Here is an 11,853-nt window from a genome sequence, read left to right as displayed (position 1 = left end):
TGCTTAGATTATGGTGGATACCTGTTTTACACCCCAGTTATCAGGAAGTGCTTTGCAATCCCAATGTCTTGTTAACATATTGCATTCCAGTGCACTTCAGCCTCTGTATGATAGATAGATAGATATATGGCTTTCTCAGTCGCCGTCATGCACCTGAGGAAGTTGGGTGTATCTATGAAAGATCTTGCCCCAATAAACTAATCTCCAAAGTGCCACAGGACGTATCCCTTCCCCCATTGCTTTTTTCTGCAACAGGCTAACAGGGGAATTTCAATCCAGCCCTGACATTATTATTGTTCTAGAATTTAACCCTTATGAATCTAAATGCCCAGGTACTCCCTGTCCTCTTCCCAGGTGACATCAGGTGGAGCTACTCTTAGGCAGCAAAATGTCTTGGCTTAGATTTCCCCCATCATGAATATTCAGATTTCTCCCAGCTCAGCCTCTGTTAGCTCCTGTTTACTTTAAGCAGGAGTGGCTCAGCCTCCGGTTAACCTTGACATACACAGAGAAAGAGAGAGAGAAGGCGCAGCACGACCAGGTATGTGGCACCTCAGCACACCTGAGATGTGAGCACCACTTTTCTACTGGTTGCAGGAGCCAAACCTGCTAATTTTGCCACAGAGATCTACCTCATCGAAAGGTCCCGTCCCATCTCTTCTTCATGTTGGCTTTTGCACAGAACAGCTGAACGTACTATCGGGCGAGGGACGGAGTTTAGAAGTCCAAGGGAACCAGGTATGTTGGTAATGGCATTGCTGAAGGGGAGGGGGACCAAGGGGGAGGGGGAGGGAAACCTGAACCACTGACTCGAACGTTGTGCCTCAGTGCCTCCACAAATGTTTAATTGATCACTGCAACAGATGGAAGGCTAGAAAGCAGTGTCCTGCAGTGGGCAGAGTGTTGAGTTTGGACCTGGGAGATCCAGGTACCCATGCTTGCTTGCTCCCGAAGCTCGCTGATCAGCCGAGTCTACCTCGCAAGGTTGTTGTGAGGGTAGAATGAGAGAAGGACAGGCTGCAACTTGCCTTTGACATAAGATGGAATAACAAAAACAGGCAACAGGCAGCTCATCTGCTAGTGGCGTTTTTGCACATCCTGAAGTGGCAAACCTGGTTTTACTTCTGAAAGTACACTTGATAAGGAGGTACAGCCAACCCTGACTCTTTAGTAGGTATATAATACACATGTCTGCACATACAAGTTTCCCCCCACTTGTTCACATGTTACGCTTTCATGTACGCTTAAAACATATGAAACCAAAACAGTGTTTGGAAAGGCTTTTAGAGCCAATTCCCACATTACATTTTTAAGGTGTAATGTTTTGCTTGTTTGCACAGTAAAGGTTAGAGACATGATCCGCCTTGAAAGGAAGGGACTTTCCGTGACAGGAAGGGCTTTGCTTGTGAAAGGCCTTATTTTGGGGATCCCCAACCCCCCATACACATACACCACAGCTCAGCTTATTAGTATTGTAGGCAGCTGGGAGGAGGGGTGAGGAAGTCCACTTCCACCAGCACAGATAATAATAATAATAATAATAATAATAATAATAATAATAATAATAATAATAATAATAATAATAATAATTTTATTTCTTACCCACCTCTCCATTTTGATCGAGGCGGGGAACAACAATAAATGGAAAAAATACATAAAACTGAATGAAAACGTAATATACATTGTTAAAACATAATATACATTGTTGATCCAGCATAAATCTGGATCCAACCCTAAAAGCATTTTAGCTACCCATTTCCTGCACAGGATGCAAATGTCTTCCCTCAAGTTAGCACTGATGTGGCAGACATATTGCATTTCCTGACCAATCAGATTACAATGTTTTGTACTGGAGAAAATGGCATTTTTCACCACAGTTAGTGCACCTGTTGCTATTGCACTGAATACATAAGTGTCTCAGCAGGCCTCTATGGGATATTACCTGTAATAAGAATGGCGATGAGCACCTCAATTGTCTATGCCCTGCCTCAAATGTCTGTGCCAGTTGGTAACTTTGAAAAACAAATAACCCCTCCACACACACTGAATTCTGTGTCATTTATTTATGGGATGTTTTTAAGTCCCCCAATGCTCCTTCCTCAAGTGGGGGGCACTCTCTAGATGTGTTGACTACAAGTCCCATTGTCCTCAGCCACCATCTAGGGATGATGGGAGTTGTAGTCCAATACATCTGGAGGGGGCCTGCTTTCTTGCAACTGGATCCTTTTCTCTTCTCCTGCTTCCTTCTTTACTTAGGGAGAGAATGAGAGGAGAAGAGAAGAGAAGGAGAGAGATAAAATGGGTATGTCCATGCCAGCCATCCCAAACTTACTGCTCTCCAGATGTTTTGGACTTCAGATCCCAACAGCCCCAGCCACCATGGAGTTGTAGTGCAAAACATCTGGAGGATATCTGCTTGGGAGAATTTTTTCTACACTGAACATTTAAACAAGTTTCAAATCTGTTGAAGGGCACAATTCTATGAGACCGCAAGAAGTTCTACAGCTCCCAGCATTTCCCAGCCTGCTTGCTCCATAATTATCATACCTCCCAAGTTCTCAACCAAGGACTCCTAGAAATTATTTTTCTACCAAAGGGCATACGTATAAAATTACAATTTGTATGGTTTTCTGGGGCAGTGACAGGGAGTTATGACAGTTAAACCCATTTCAAACGAGTTTCAAACCAGGTTTAAATTTGTAGTGTAGATGTGCCTGAAGACAGGTGGTGGTGTGTGGGAGGAGGACCTTTCTTTGTCTCCCTCTCCCACAGTCCCATCCACCTCTGCGCAAAAGCCTCTCTACTCTAGGGTTGTGCCTGACTTAGCCCCTCTGCCCACTTCAAAGTGTCTCGGCCATTAGCTCAAGTTGCTTATCAGGAATATATGCCTGAAATCACATTGGCATAACAATCTGCCAGATTGGCACTTCAACAGCGAAGCGTTTCCCAGAAGACCTCCGAAAGGTAAAGCTGATGTTGTTGAGGAAGACAACGGCTGGGTTCACACACAGCACAGTAACACACACTCAGTATTTGTGGGTTGTTGTTGAACTGCGGGTTATTGTGTTGTGTGAATGCAGCACGCATTTTCCGCAGGGTGGCTTGTTAACCATGTAATGTGGTTTATTTTTCTCAAACAGGCCACCTTAAAAACTCATGGTTTGTTATTGGGTTGTTCAAGGTAGTTAACAAGCCACCCTGAAAAAACACGCTGCACTGATCAACAACAAACCATGGTTCAACAACAACCCACACTGAACCACTGCGTGTGAGTTAGCATGCTGCGTGAATCCAGAGCAAAGTATGCTAACAGGGCTTAGTAGAACATAGGGACATTGGTGGGACTTACTATTGCCTTGGGAAAGCACAAACTGTTCCCATTGTGCTGGACTCTTCCAGCAGAGTGGGTCAGTCTGTGTGTTGATATGTTGATATGTTAACGTATATGTATCAGTGCCGATTTCAAAATAATTACTATCTTACCATAGTAAATGGGGAAGACCTGGACCAGGAGAGCTGCGTGCCTGGTCAGTCCAAGGGCTCACTGTTGATGGCAAAATCTCAGGGACCTCCCTGCTCATCTTTTTTCTTTCTTTCTTTCTTAAAACTGCAATGGGTCAGGACTATCCTCTGTAGAGTAGGTCACATGGTCACTCTTATATATGCGGAGGCCCTCATGAGCTAAGGAGAGTTGCTTGTGGATATATAATGGAGGTCAATCATGCTGAAATGCTACATCCATCAGGATCCCCCCCAAATCAGAGCAGACCAAGTAAGCAAAGACTACCTTCAAGGTAGAACGAGTTCACATGAAAAATGGCAAGCAGCACTGGGTAATCCTGTGGAGATTATTCAAGAGGCCCGTGCTTTATTTCCATATCTAAAAACCACCTTAGGATATAATTTAATTTCTTTCAATCATTTTTATCTCACTCCTCAGCCAAAAAAGTCTTTTGGAACAGCTTACATACAATCAATAAAACCAACAGCCCCTGCATACAAGTTTATAATCTAAAAAGATGCCACATGAAAGGAGAAAGGGATGGGGGAGGGGAAATATTCTTCCTCCTTGGATAGGGTGACCATATGAAAAGGAGGACAGGGCTCCTGTATCTTTAACAGTTGAATAGAAAAGGGAATTTCAGCAGGTGTCATTTGTATATATGGAGAACCTGGTGAAATTCCCTCTTCATCACAACAGTTAAAGCTGCAGGTGCCCTGCCCTCTTTTAAATCTGGTCACTCTAGTATAGCTCCTGCACCTTTAACTGTTGTGATGAAGAGGGAATTTCACCAGGTTCTCCATATATACAAATGACACCTGCTGAAATTCCCTTTTCTGTGCAGCTGTTAAAGATACAGGAGCCCTGTCCTCCTTTTCATATGGTCACCCTATCCTTGGAGGGCTTCAACTTCCAAGCAAGGGCCTATCAGCCAGCCATCATGAATGCTGTAGGTATCAAGTGTTTGGACTACATCAGTAGTTTTCAACATTCTGGCTTGGGGAAACGTTGTCAACACGGAAATGTCTGCCAATGAATAGGATCATGTTTGACGTGGAAGTTTTATGCACCACAGAAGATCCTAAGAGGCATTCTAGGGCACTGGTAAACTGAGAGTGGACCCTAGAATATCTCCAGACTTTCAGATGTCGACACTTTGCAAGGGAATAGTGGAGAGCAAGCTGTTCTTTCAGATGAGCTTATCCACATTTGCTGAATCACAGGATTTCCACTGAAAAACACGGGGCTTGATTACCAATGATTTCATAGAACTCTTTCCCGTAAAGCAGGTACTGCCCACTTCCAAGAACAGGTGCGCAGCAGCTGAGGGAAGTTGTGGCGTCTTCTTCCCCAGATGGGAAAAAGCTCAAAGGGATGCTTGAAGAGTTTTACATATCAGATATCCTGCCTACTCAATCCTCTCTTCCCATGGCAACCCCCTCTGAACAGCTTAAACCTAGGGTGGAAACACGTGACCAAAAATAGAAAACAGAGAAGGATGCAGATCTGCATAGTGAACCGTCCAGAGAGCTCCGGCTATTGGGCGGTATAGAAATGTAATAAATAAATAAATAAATAAATAAATTGACCTGTTCACCTTGCACAGTCAGCTGTCCAAGTGTTCACTGTTGATGGGCACTTCAAGAACCCTGTCTATGGTTCATTGGACTAGAACTGAAAGACCCTTCAAATGGAGGATGACTTAAAATTATTATTATTATTATTATTATTATTATTATTATTATAATTATTATTATTATTATCATCTCTTTTCTTGTTTGTGCTGGTTGTTCTAGACAGACATGATGGGCTTGACAAGTCATGCTTTCTTCTTCTTCTTCTTCTTCTTCTTCTTCTTCTTCTTCTTCTTCTTCTTCTTCTTCTCCTTCTCCTCCTCCTCCTCCTCCTCCTCCTCCACATTCCTCTACCGCCTGTTTGACAAGGCTCCCAAGGAAATTTACAATTTTTAAATACAGAAACAAAGCAAATATTATCACAAAAACAAAACCCCAAACACATGCCAGAAGACAATTCCCTCAGGCCGACTTCCTTCAGGACTCACGCATGGCCACTCTAGAGGGAAACCAAGGACTCATCTACACCAAGCAGGATATTTCACTATGAAAGTGGTATAAAAGCGGTTTTAGTTTGTGAACCGCCCAGGGAGCTTCGGCTGTTGGGCGGTATAAAAATGCAAGAAATAATAATAATAATAAGTAATAATAATAATAATAATAATAATAATAATAATAATAAGTAGTAGTAGTAGTAGTAGTATTTATTTATTGCATTTATATACCGCCCCATAGCCGAACCTCTCTGGGTGGTTTACAAAAGTTAAAACCAGTAAACATTAAAAACAAATATACAAAGTTTAAAAACATAAAAAGCATAAAAACAAGAGTATCCTCATAAAAACAGCTATTCTGGGGTCCATTAAAAAACAAACTCAGCTCATGTTAAATGCTGTTCAATGCCTGAGAGAAGAGAAAGGTCTTAACCTGGTGCCGAAAAGATAACAATGTTGGCGCCAGGCAAGCCTCGCTGGAGAGATCATTCCATAATTGGGGGGCTGCCACTGAAAAGGCCCTCTCTCTTGTTGTCATACTAAAGTGCATTGACAAGTGTTGGGGCCCATGACATATACCATATACCACTTTCATAGTGTTACATCCTGCTTGGTGTAGATGTAACATGGGTCCCAACAGTTGTCAGTGCACTGCAGTACCACTATAAAGCAGTAGTGTGGCTCCTGCCTTTTTACATATCGCTTTCATAGTGGAATATCCTGCTTGGTGTAGATGAGCCCCAAGAAGCTACCAGTAGGCCTTTGAAGGTTGTTTGTGAAAGATCTTCGGTTTAGTCTTGAATTATTTCTTAACAACTCCTAAATTGGACATGGGAAAAACTGGCACTTTGGTATGATGAGATACAAACACACATGAACGGCCAGTGATGAATCACCAAAGAAGAGAATAAAGAGGGTACTGATTTGCATAAAAATTTGCAGATACTATTTTCTATGTATAGGTATTTAGAAGCAATTATTATAATTTAAGAAGGGATACAGTACATTTCACTACAGTTTGGAGGACTGTGACCAGACGACCTGTGGGTCTCCCTCTTCAGTCTGCTGTTCTGGTGCTCACTGTTGACAGGCAACAGATCTTATGATTCTTTATCTATAAACCAGAACTAGATAGGACAGCCTCTCAGAGGACAGTCCTCTTTGTAAAAGAGGACACATGGCCACCCCACGAGGCACATACACACACCCACTTTCACAAGCCTTTCCCCATCACGCGCTTGCTACCCTTTTAGTTCCTGATGGGAACCCAGCTTTGCTTGCAGACATATTAAAGGTGACAAGCACCTTAGGAAATACCCTTTGAGATCCTGACAGAAGCCACTTCATCCAAGACAGAGGCTGGCTTAGAACCAAGAAAACCTGCTGTGATTTGTGGAGGCCAGGCTGGCCTCTCTGTTGAGGCCAGGTGATGGGATCTGTGATGGCCAACTCTTGTATGGTTCCTTCCTTTGTGCCACCCAACCATACACACACTTTGGGTTCAACCAAATGGCCACATGAAGCATGTTGCTGCTGCTTAACAGCCTCAGGATACTGTTCCCGGAAATGGGATATATTCTCCAGTCACCAGGCACCACAATATGCTTCCTTCCCTCTACCCTTAATCCAGCATTTATCTAGTGCGTTTCAAGTTTTCAAAGTGTGCCAGGCAATCCTTACAACAATCCTGTGAGGTAGGCCAGTATGGTTATCCCATATCACAAATGGGGGAGAGAGCTGAAGCTGAGAGAAAATAGCTGGCCTTAGACCACCTAAAAAAACACATGAACGAGATGAGGTTAAATTAAGGCAGGGGAGGACAACTTTGAGGAGCACTTTCCACCCCACCCACCCCAGACTCCCCTGCAGGCTGCACACCTGCTGCTCCTGGCACATCACAAAAAATTGGCAGCGCATCAGCAAAAACATTGGTGGTTTGTCACTGAATTTTGGCAGCAAACAACAACAGAGGCTAAATTTGTCCTGTTTCAAAGCGAAATTTGGCCCTTTTAAGTCTCTATTGTGGTTTGCTCCCGAAATTTGGTGTTTAACCCCTGGTTTTTGGCTGCTCCCAAATTTCCGCATCATGGTTGGTTGGGGTGGCAGGGATGGTGGGGATGACAGTAGAGGCCAGGAGGAGGCTGCGTGTGGCCCATCCTGAACTCAGGTCTTCCTGGCTCACAGCTCATACTTGATAAAGATATGTGCTGTGTATCTTTTCCCCAGTGAGGGTAAAAGTCGAGTGGGAAAGCGATTGTTGACAAGATAATTAGAGACATTGTCAGCTAGGTTTGTGACGGGTGTGTGGACCGCATGTAAATTGCCTACTTGGTGCAAAGGTTGCTGATATCACGTGTTGTCTAGATAGCGTGTGCGGAGTCAATGATCACGGTGAAAGTCAGCACCAATGTCATGGGGAAATGTAGTTGTGAGGCCCCGGAAATCATATTTAAGATGCTAGGTGGGATTTTGAAAGCCAGAACCTTGAAGGTAATTTTCTCTGAAACCAACCTGATAATAACAACATCCTTTCTTTTCTCCCTCCCAAAAGGTGACGAGTTCATTCTGTCGGCCACCATGGCGGAAAATAATTACAGCTGGTGGAAGCTGACCTTCCTCCGGAAGAAAAAATCCACCCCTAAGGTTTTGTATGAAAGCCCCGATATCTACGCTGTTGCCAACAACGAGAACCAGCAAGAGGGAATGCCAGCAGACAGTGGCAGCAGTGGCAGCAGTGAGCGGGAATTCAATGCCCGGCTGGAAAAGATCGTGGACAAGAGCACCAAAGGGAAACATGTCAAAGTCTCCAATTCAGGGCGTTTCAAGGAAAAGAAGAAAGTACGGGCTACGTTGTCGGAAAACCCCAACTTTTTTGCTGATGGCGAGCGGGAAGAAAAATGAGGGGCATGTGAAGGAGAGATGCCCTTTATATGCCCTCATCACTTGAGGACGTTTCTCTGATCGTGAGAAGCCGACGAGGCATCTATTTTTTTGGGTACATTTGCAAATGAAGTTAACGAGGGGCTAGCTGGGGCTCCAGGAACAGGTCCTGATTTTCACGTGAAAAAAGAGAAGGTTCAGGAAAAGGATGAACTTTGTTATTGTTGTTGTTGTTGTTGTTGTTGTTGTTGCTCTTTTCTTCTTTTTTAATTTAAGGAATAAAACTAATAATATTGACACAAAACACAAGTTTGCTGGCTGATCAGCAATGGGGAGAAAGGAAAAGGCAGGGGTACCCCAGAATGTGAAGCACAGGGAAAGCGTATTCAGAATTGTTCCATGCAGAACAATTACCCCTGGATACCTGTTAGCCATCTTGTTGTCCTCATAATCAGGGTAAGTAGAGAGCAGATATCTTTGGCACCCAGAGCCAGTGTCTAGGAAGCGCTCTGGCACCAGTCTGCCTTGTCCCTATCAGCATTGATAGGCGCATGCCTTGACCCTCTCTTGCTCACCTGTTCCCCCAGGTGCAGCCTTCCCCTGGCATCATCAGATGGTTCTGGGAAGCTGCCTACCATTGACATTTCCCACAATACCTCAGTTCACCCGACATAGCATTACTCTGGGGCACTGTGGGAAATTTAAATGGTGGACAGCTTCCCAAGTCAAGCGGCTGTCGCCAGGTAAACCCACGGCTAGGCAGGGGACATTTGTGTGTGTGTTTCAAACCTGAAATCAGTCCCGCACCACCCTTTGAGTACAACGCTTCCCACGAAAGCTGGGGATTCTTGTTTTAGTGAGTGACAGTGAGTACAGAACTACAAGGCTCTTTGGTGCGTGGGCCTACGCAACAGTGATTCACCCTGCCAAATACAGACCCACACAGCCATGCATTGTGGCCTTCCAGATATGCAGAAAACCCTGTGTTTTCTTACAGTCCTGAGCCTGTAGCAAAAACAGGTGTATTGAGCTCCTTGTGGGCAACACTACCATAGAAAGCCAGAAGCCTGTGTCTTCCATGAGGTGGGTCCCAATCAGTGCAGGCCTGTGCCCAAATAAAAGGATGTGAAATAATAAGGCTCATGCCCTTGCTCAGAAGCCTTCATATGCCTCAGGACCAGCGCTATCACTGGCCTGAATTAGGCAGCCAGCCACCTCAGGCAACGATAATTGAGGGGCGGGGGTAGCAAGTCATTGGAGGACAGGGCTGTTGTGCAATGTGGTCTGACTGCTGCCCTCAGGTACCGTGGAATACACTGTCCCATTGCCAGTGTTGAAGACAGATTCAATGAACAGTCTGAGGCATGGGGGGGTGTTGGGGGTTCGGGTGGCAGTGCTACTTAGTCCTTCACCTCCAGCAGCAGACGTGGTGTATACACACACCACATAGCACGTATCCAGGGCAGGATCTACACTACGGCTTTAAAGCACTTTATAACAGTTTTGACAACTGTTGGGGCCCAGGACACACACCATATACAGTGGTCAAAACTGTTATAAAGCACTTTAAAGTGCTTTAAAGCAGTAGTGTAGATCCAACCCGGTTATAATATGATGCATAGCATGTAAATAATAATCCCCACATGAAAAATGTTCCGTTATTCAGAGTTAGGCCGGCTATAGGCCGTCTTTACAGAAGATCCAGTGGAGGCTGGTGGCTCCAATGTTAGTGAGGTGATGAATCCATTCTTGGTTTCAGTCAGAACTGTAAAGGAGCTATCCAGGGTGCAGAAGCCACCAGCCTCCACAGTCCTCAATTTGACGGGCTGCCAGAAGACTGTCCTCTATTTTGAAGGCAACATCCTCTCTTTGAAGAGCTGTCCATTCCATGGCCAGATCGACCCCTCATGTCAAATCATTATGGATGTGGAATAAAAAGCAGGATAGAACACTATGAAATCGGTATATGGAATGTGGATTGTGTCCCAACAGTTATCAGTACACTTCAATAAAGCCATAGTGTAGATCTAGCCATGCTTGTCTGGTATAAAGATAAAGAACCATCAGAAGAAAGAGACGGACTTGAAGTTGCCCCTCCACAGCAGAATGAGCATATAGGCTATATGAGCATCTGGGCATCAGAATGAGCAGGGCACACAGGTCGTGGGCTCAGCCTTCCACACTATGGTGAGAAACTGTGTATATAATAATACATCAAGTATTAAATACGATAATATCAATTTCAATACACATCTATATAGCACAGCCTTCCTCAACCTGGGGTGCTCCAGATGTGTTGGACTGCATCTCCCAGAATGCAGAGCTGGCTGGGGCATTCTGGGAGGTGTAGTCCAACACATCTGGAGCGCCCCAGGTTGAGGAAGGCTGATATAGCACATCTATGACCTTCAGTTTCTCCTCCCCTCTACTTCATGTGCAGCAGTAGGGACTACCATAAAGGGATGTATTTCGCTATGCAGTAGCAAGCAGCCATGGAAACATTTCCGTTGGGATGTGCTTTGTTCACGCTCAAGCTCTGAGTGCTTGCTGTATTTAGGGACCAGAAGATATTTGTCTCCAGCTCAAAAGTGATCAGTAAACCCCCAAAGCGAAAGATTCCCTTCCTTTTTAAGGTGCAGCACGGCTCACTAGCTTGAGTCGTCAAATGCCGTTAGTTCTTATGGCTGTGCTTCGTCTCTGCCTGTGGCACTGTGCAGTCTGGATTGGGTGAGTCATTCTTGAGGGGAATGAAGCAGGCGATGGTGGGGTTGGTAGCAGCGGGATGATCCTACCTTATCAGCATTGGCGTGCGGACAACACGTTCAAAGGGTTCAACTGAACACCTTAATCCGCAGCCGCCGCCATGTTGCGGTAGCAGGGCCGGTACTAGCTGTAGGAAAGAGCGACAAATTCAGCTGCTCCCCACCCTGTTCCTCCTCCGGAAGGCTTTTTTCACCGGTGCAGCCGTTGCCCCCACCCCAGCTAGCTCGCTCTTTCACTCACTCAGCCGCTCCCTGCTCCCAGCTGCTCTGCCTGACCTCTCGCGACAGTTGCTGAACAAGGTGGGAGCAGCAGCCATGCTGGGGCCAGGAAGCAGCACGTGGTGGAGCCGAGGAGGGGACTGTTCCTGTAAGGAGTAAGATTGCCCGGAGCTGCGGATTGGAGCCCTCCCCTCTTCGGAGCTGCTGCCCTCCTCTCGTCATCAGCCCTGCAGGTACTGTAATGTTTGGGGGAGAGAGAGAGAGAGAGAGAGAGAAGCTGTATGTTTACGTGCCTTCTCTCCTCATTGCTGCCCCACCGCCCACCCCAGTCTGGCCTCCAGCAAGAGAAAAGAAAGGGGGAAGGGGGGAGAACTGCAATGCCCCCCAGGACCTCCTGGCTCAGGAGGGTTCATTCAGCAGCA

General features: G+C 45.4%; 1 protein-coding gene across 1 annotated transcript; it reads left to right on the top strand.

Annotated features, from left to right (window-relative positions):
* Window positions 1-525: 525 nt before the first annotated feature.
* On the top strand, window positions 526-8,933 carry PRR15L (proline rich 15 like). Its single transcript, XM_063137833.1, has 2 exons — window positions 526-738; window positions 8,122-8,933. The coding sequence occupies exon 2, from the start codon at window positions 8,148-8,150 to the stop codon at window positions 8,469-8,471; it is 324 nt and encodes a 107-aa protein (XP_062993903.1). The 5' UTR covers window positions 526-738; window positions 8,122-8,147; the 3' UTR covers window positions 8,472-8,933.
* The last annotated feature ends 2,920 nt before the right edge of the window (window positions 8,934-11,853 follow it).

The sequence above is a fragment of the Elgaria multicarinata genome, chromosome 11, assembly GCF_023053635.1.
Source record: "Elgaria multicarinata webbii isolate HBS135686 ecotype San Diego chromosome 11, rElgMul1.1.pri, whole genome shotgun sequence".
Taxonomy (NCBI): domain Eukaryota; kingdom Metazoa; phylum Chordata; class Lepidosauria; order Squamata; family Anguidae; genus Elgaria; species Elgaria multicarinata.
Note: the sequence above shows the minus strand (reverse complement) of the source record. Positions and strands in the feature narration are given on the sequence as shown.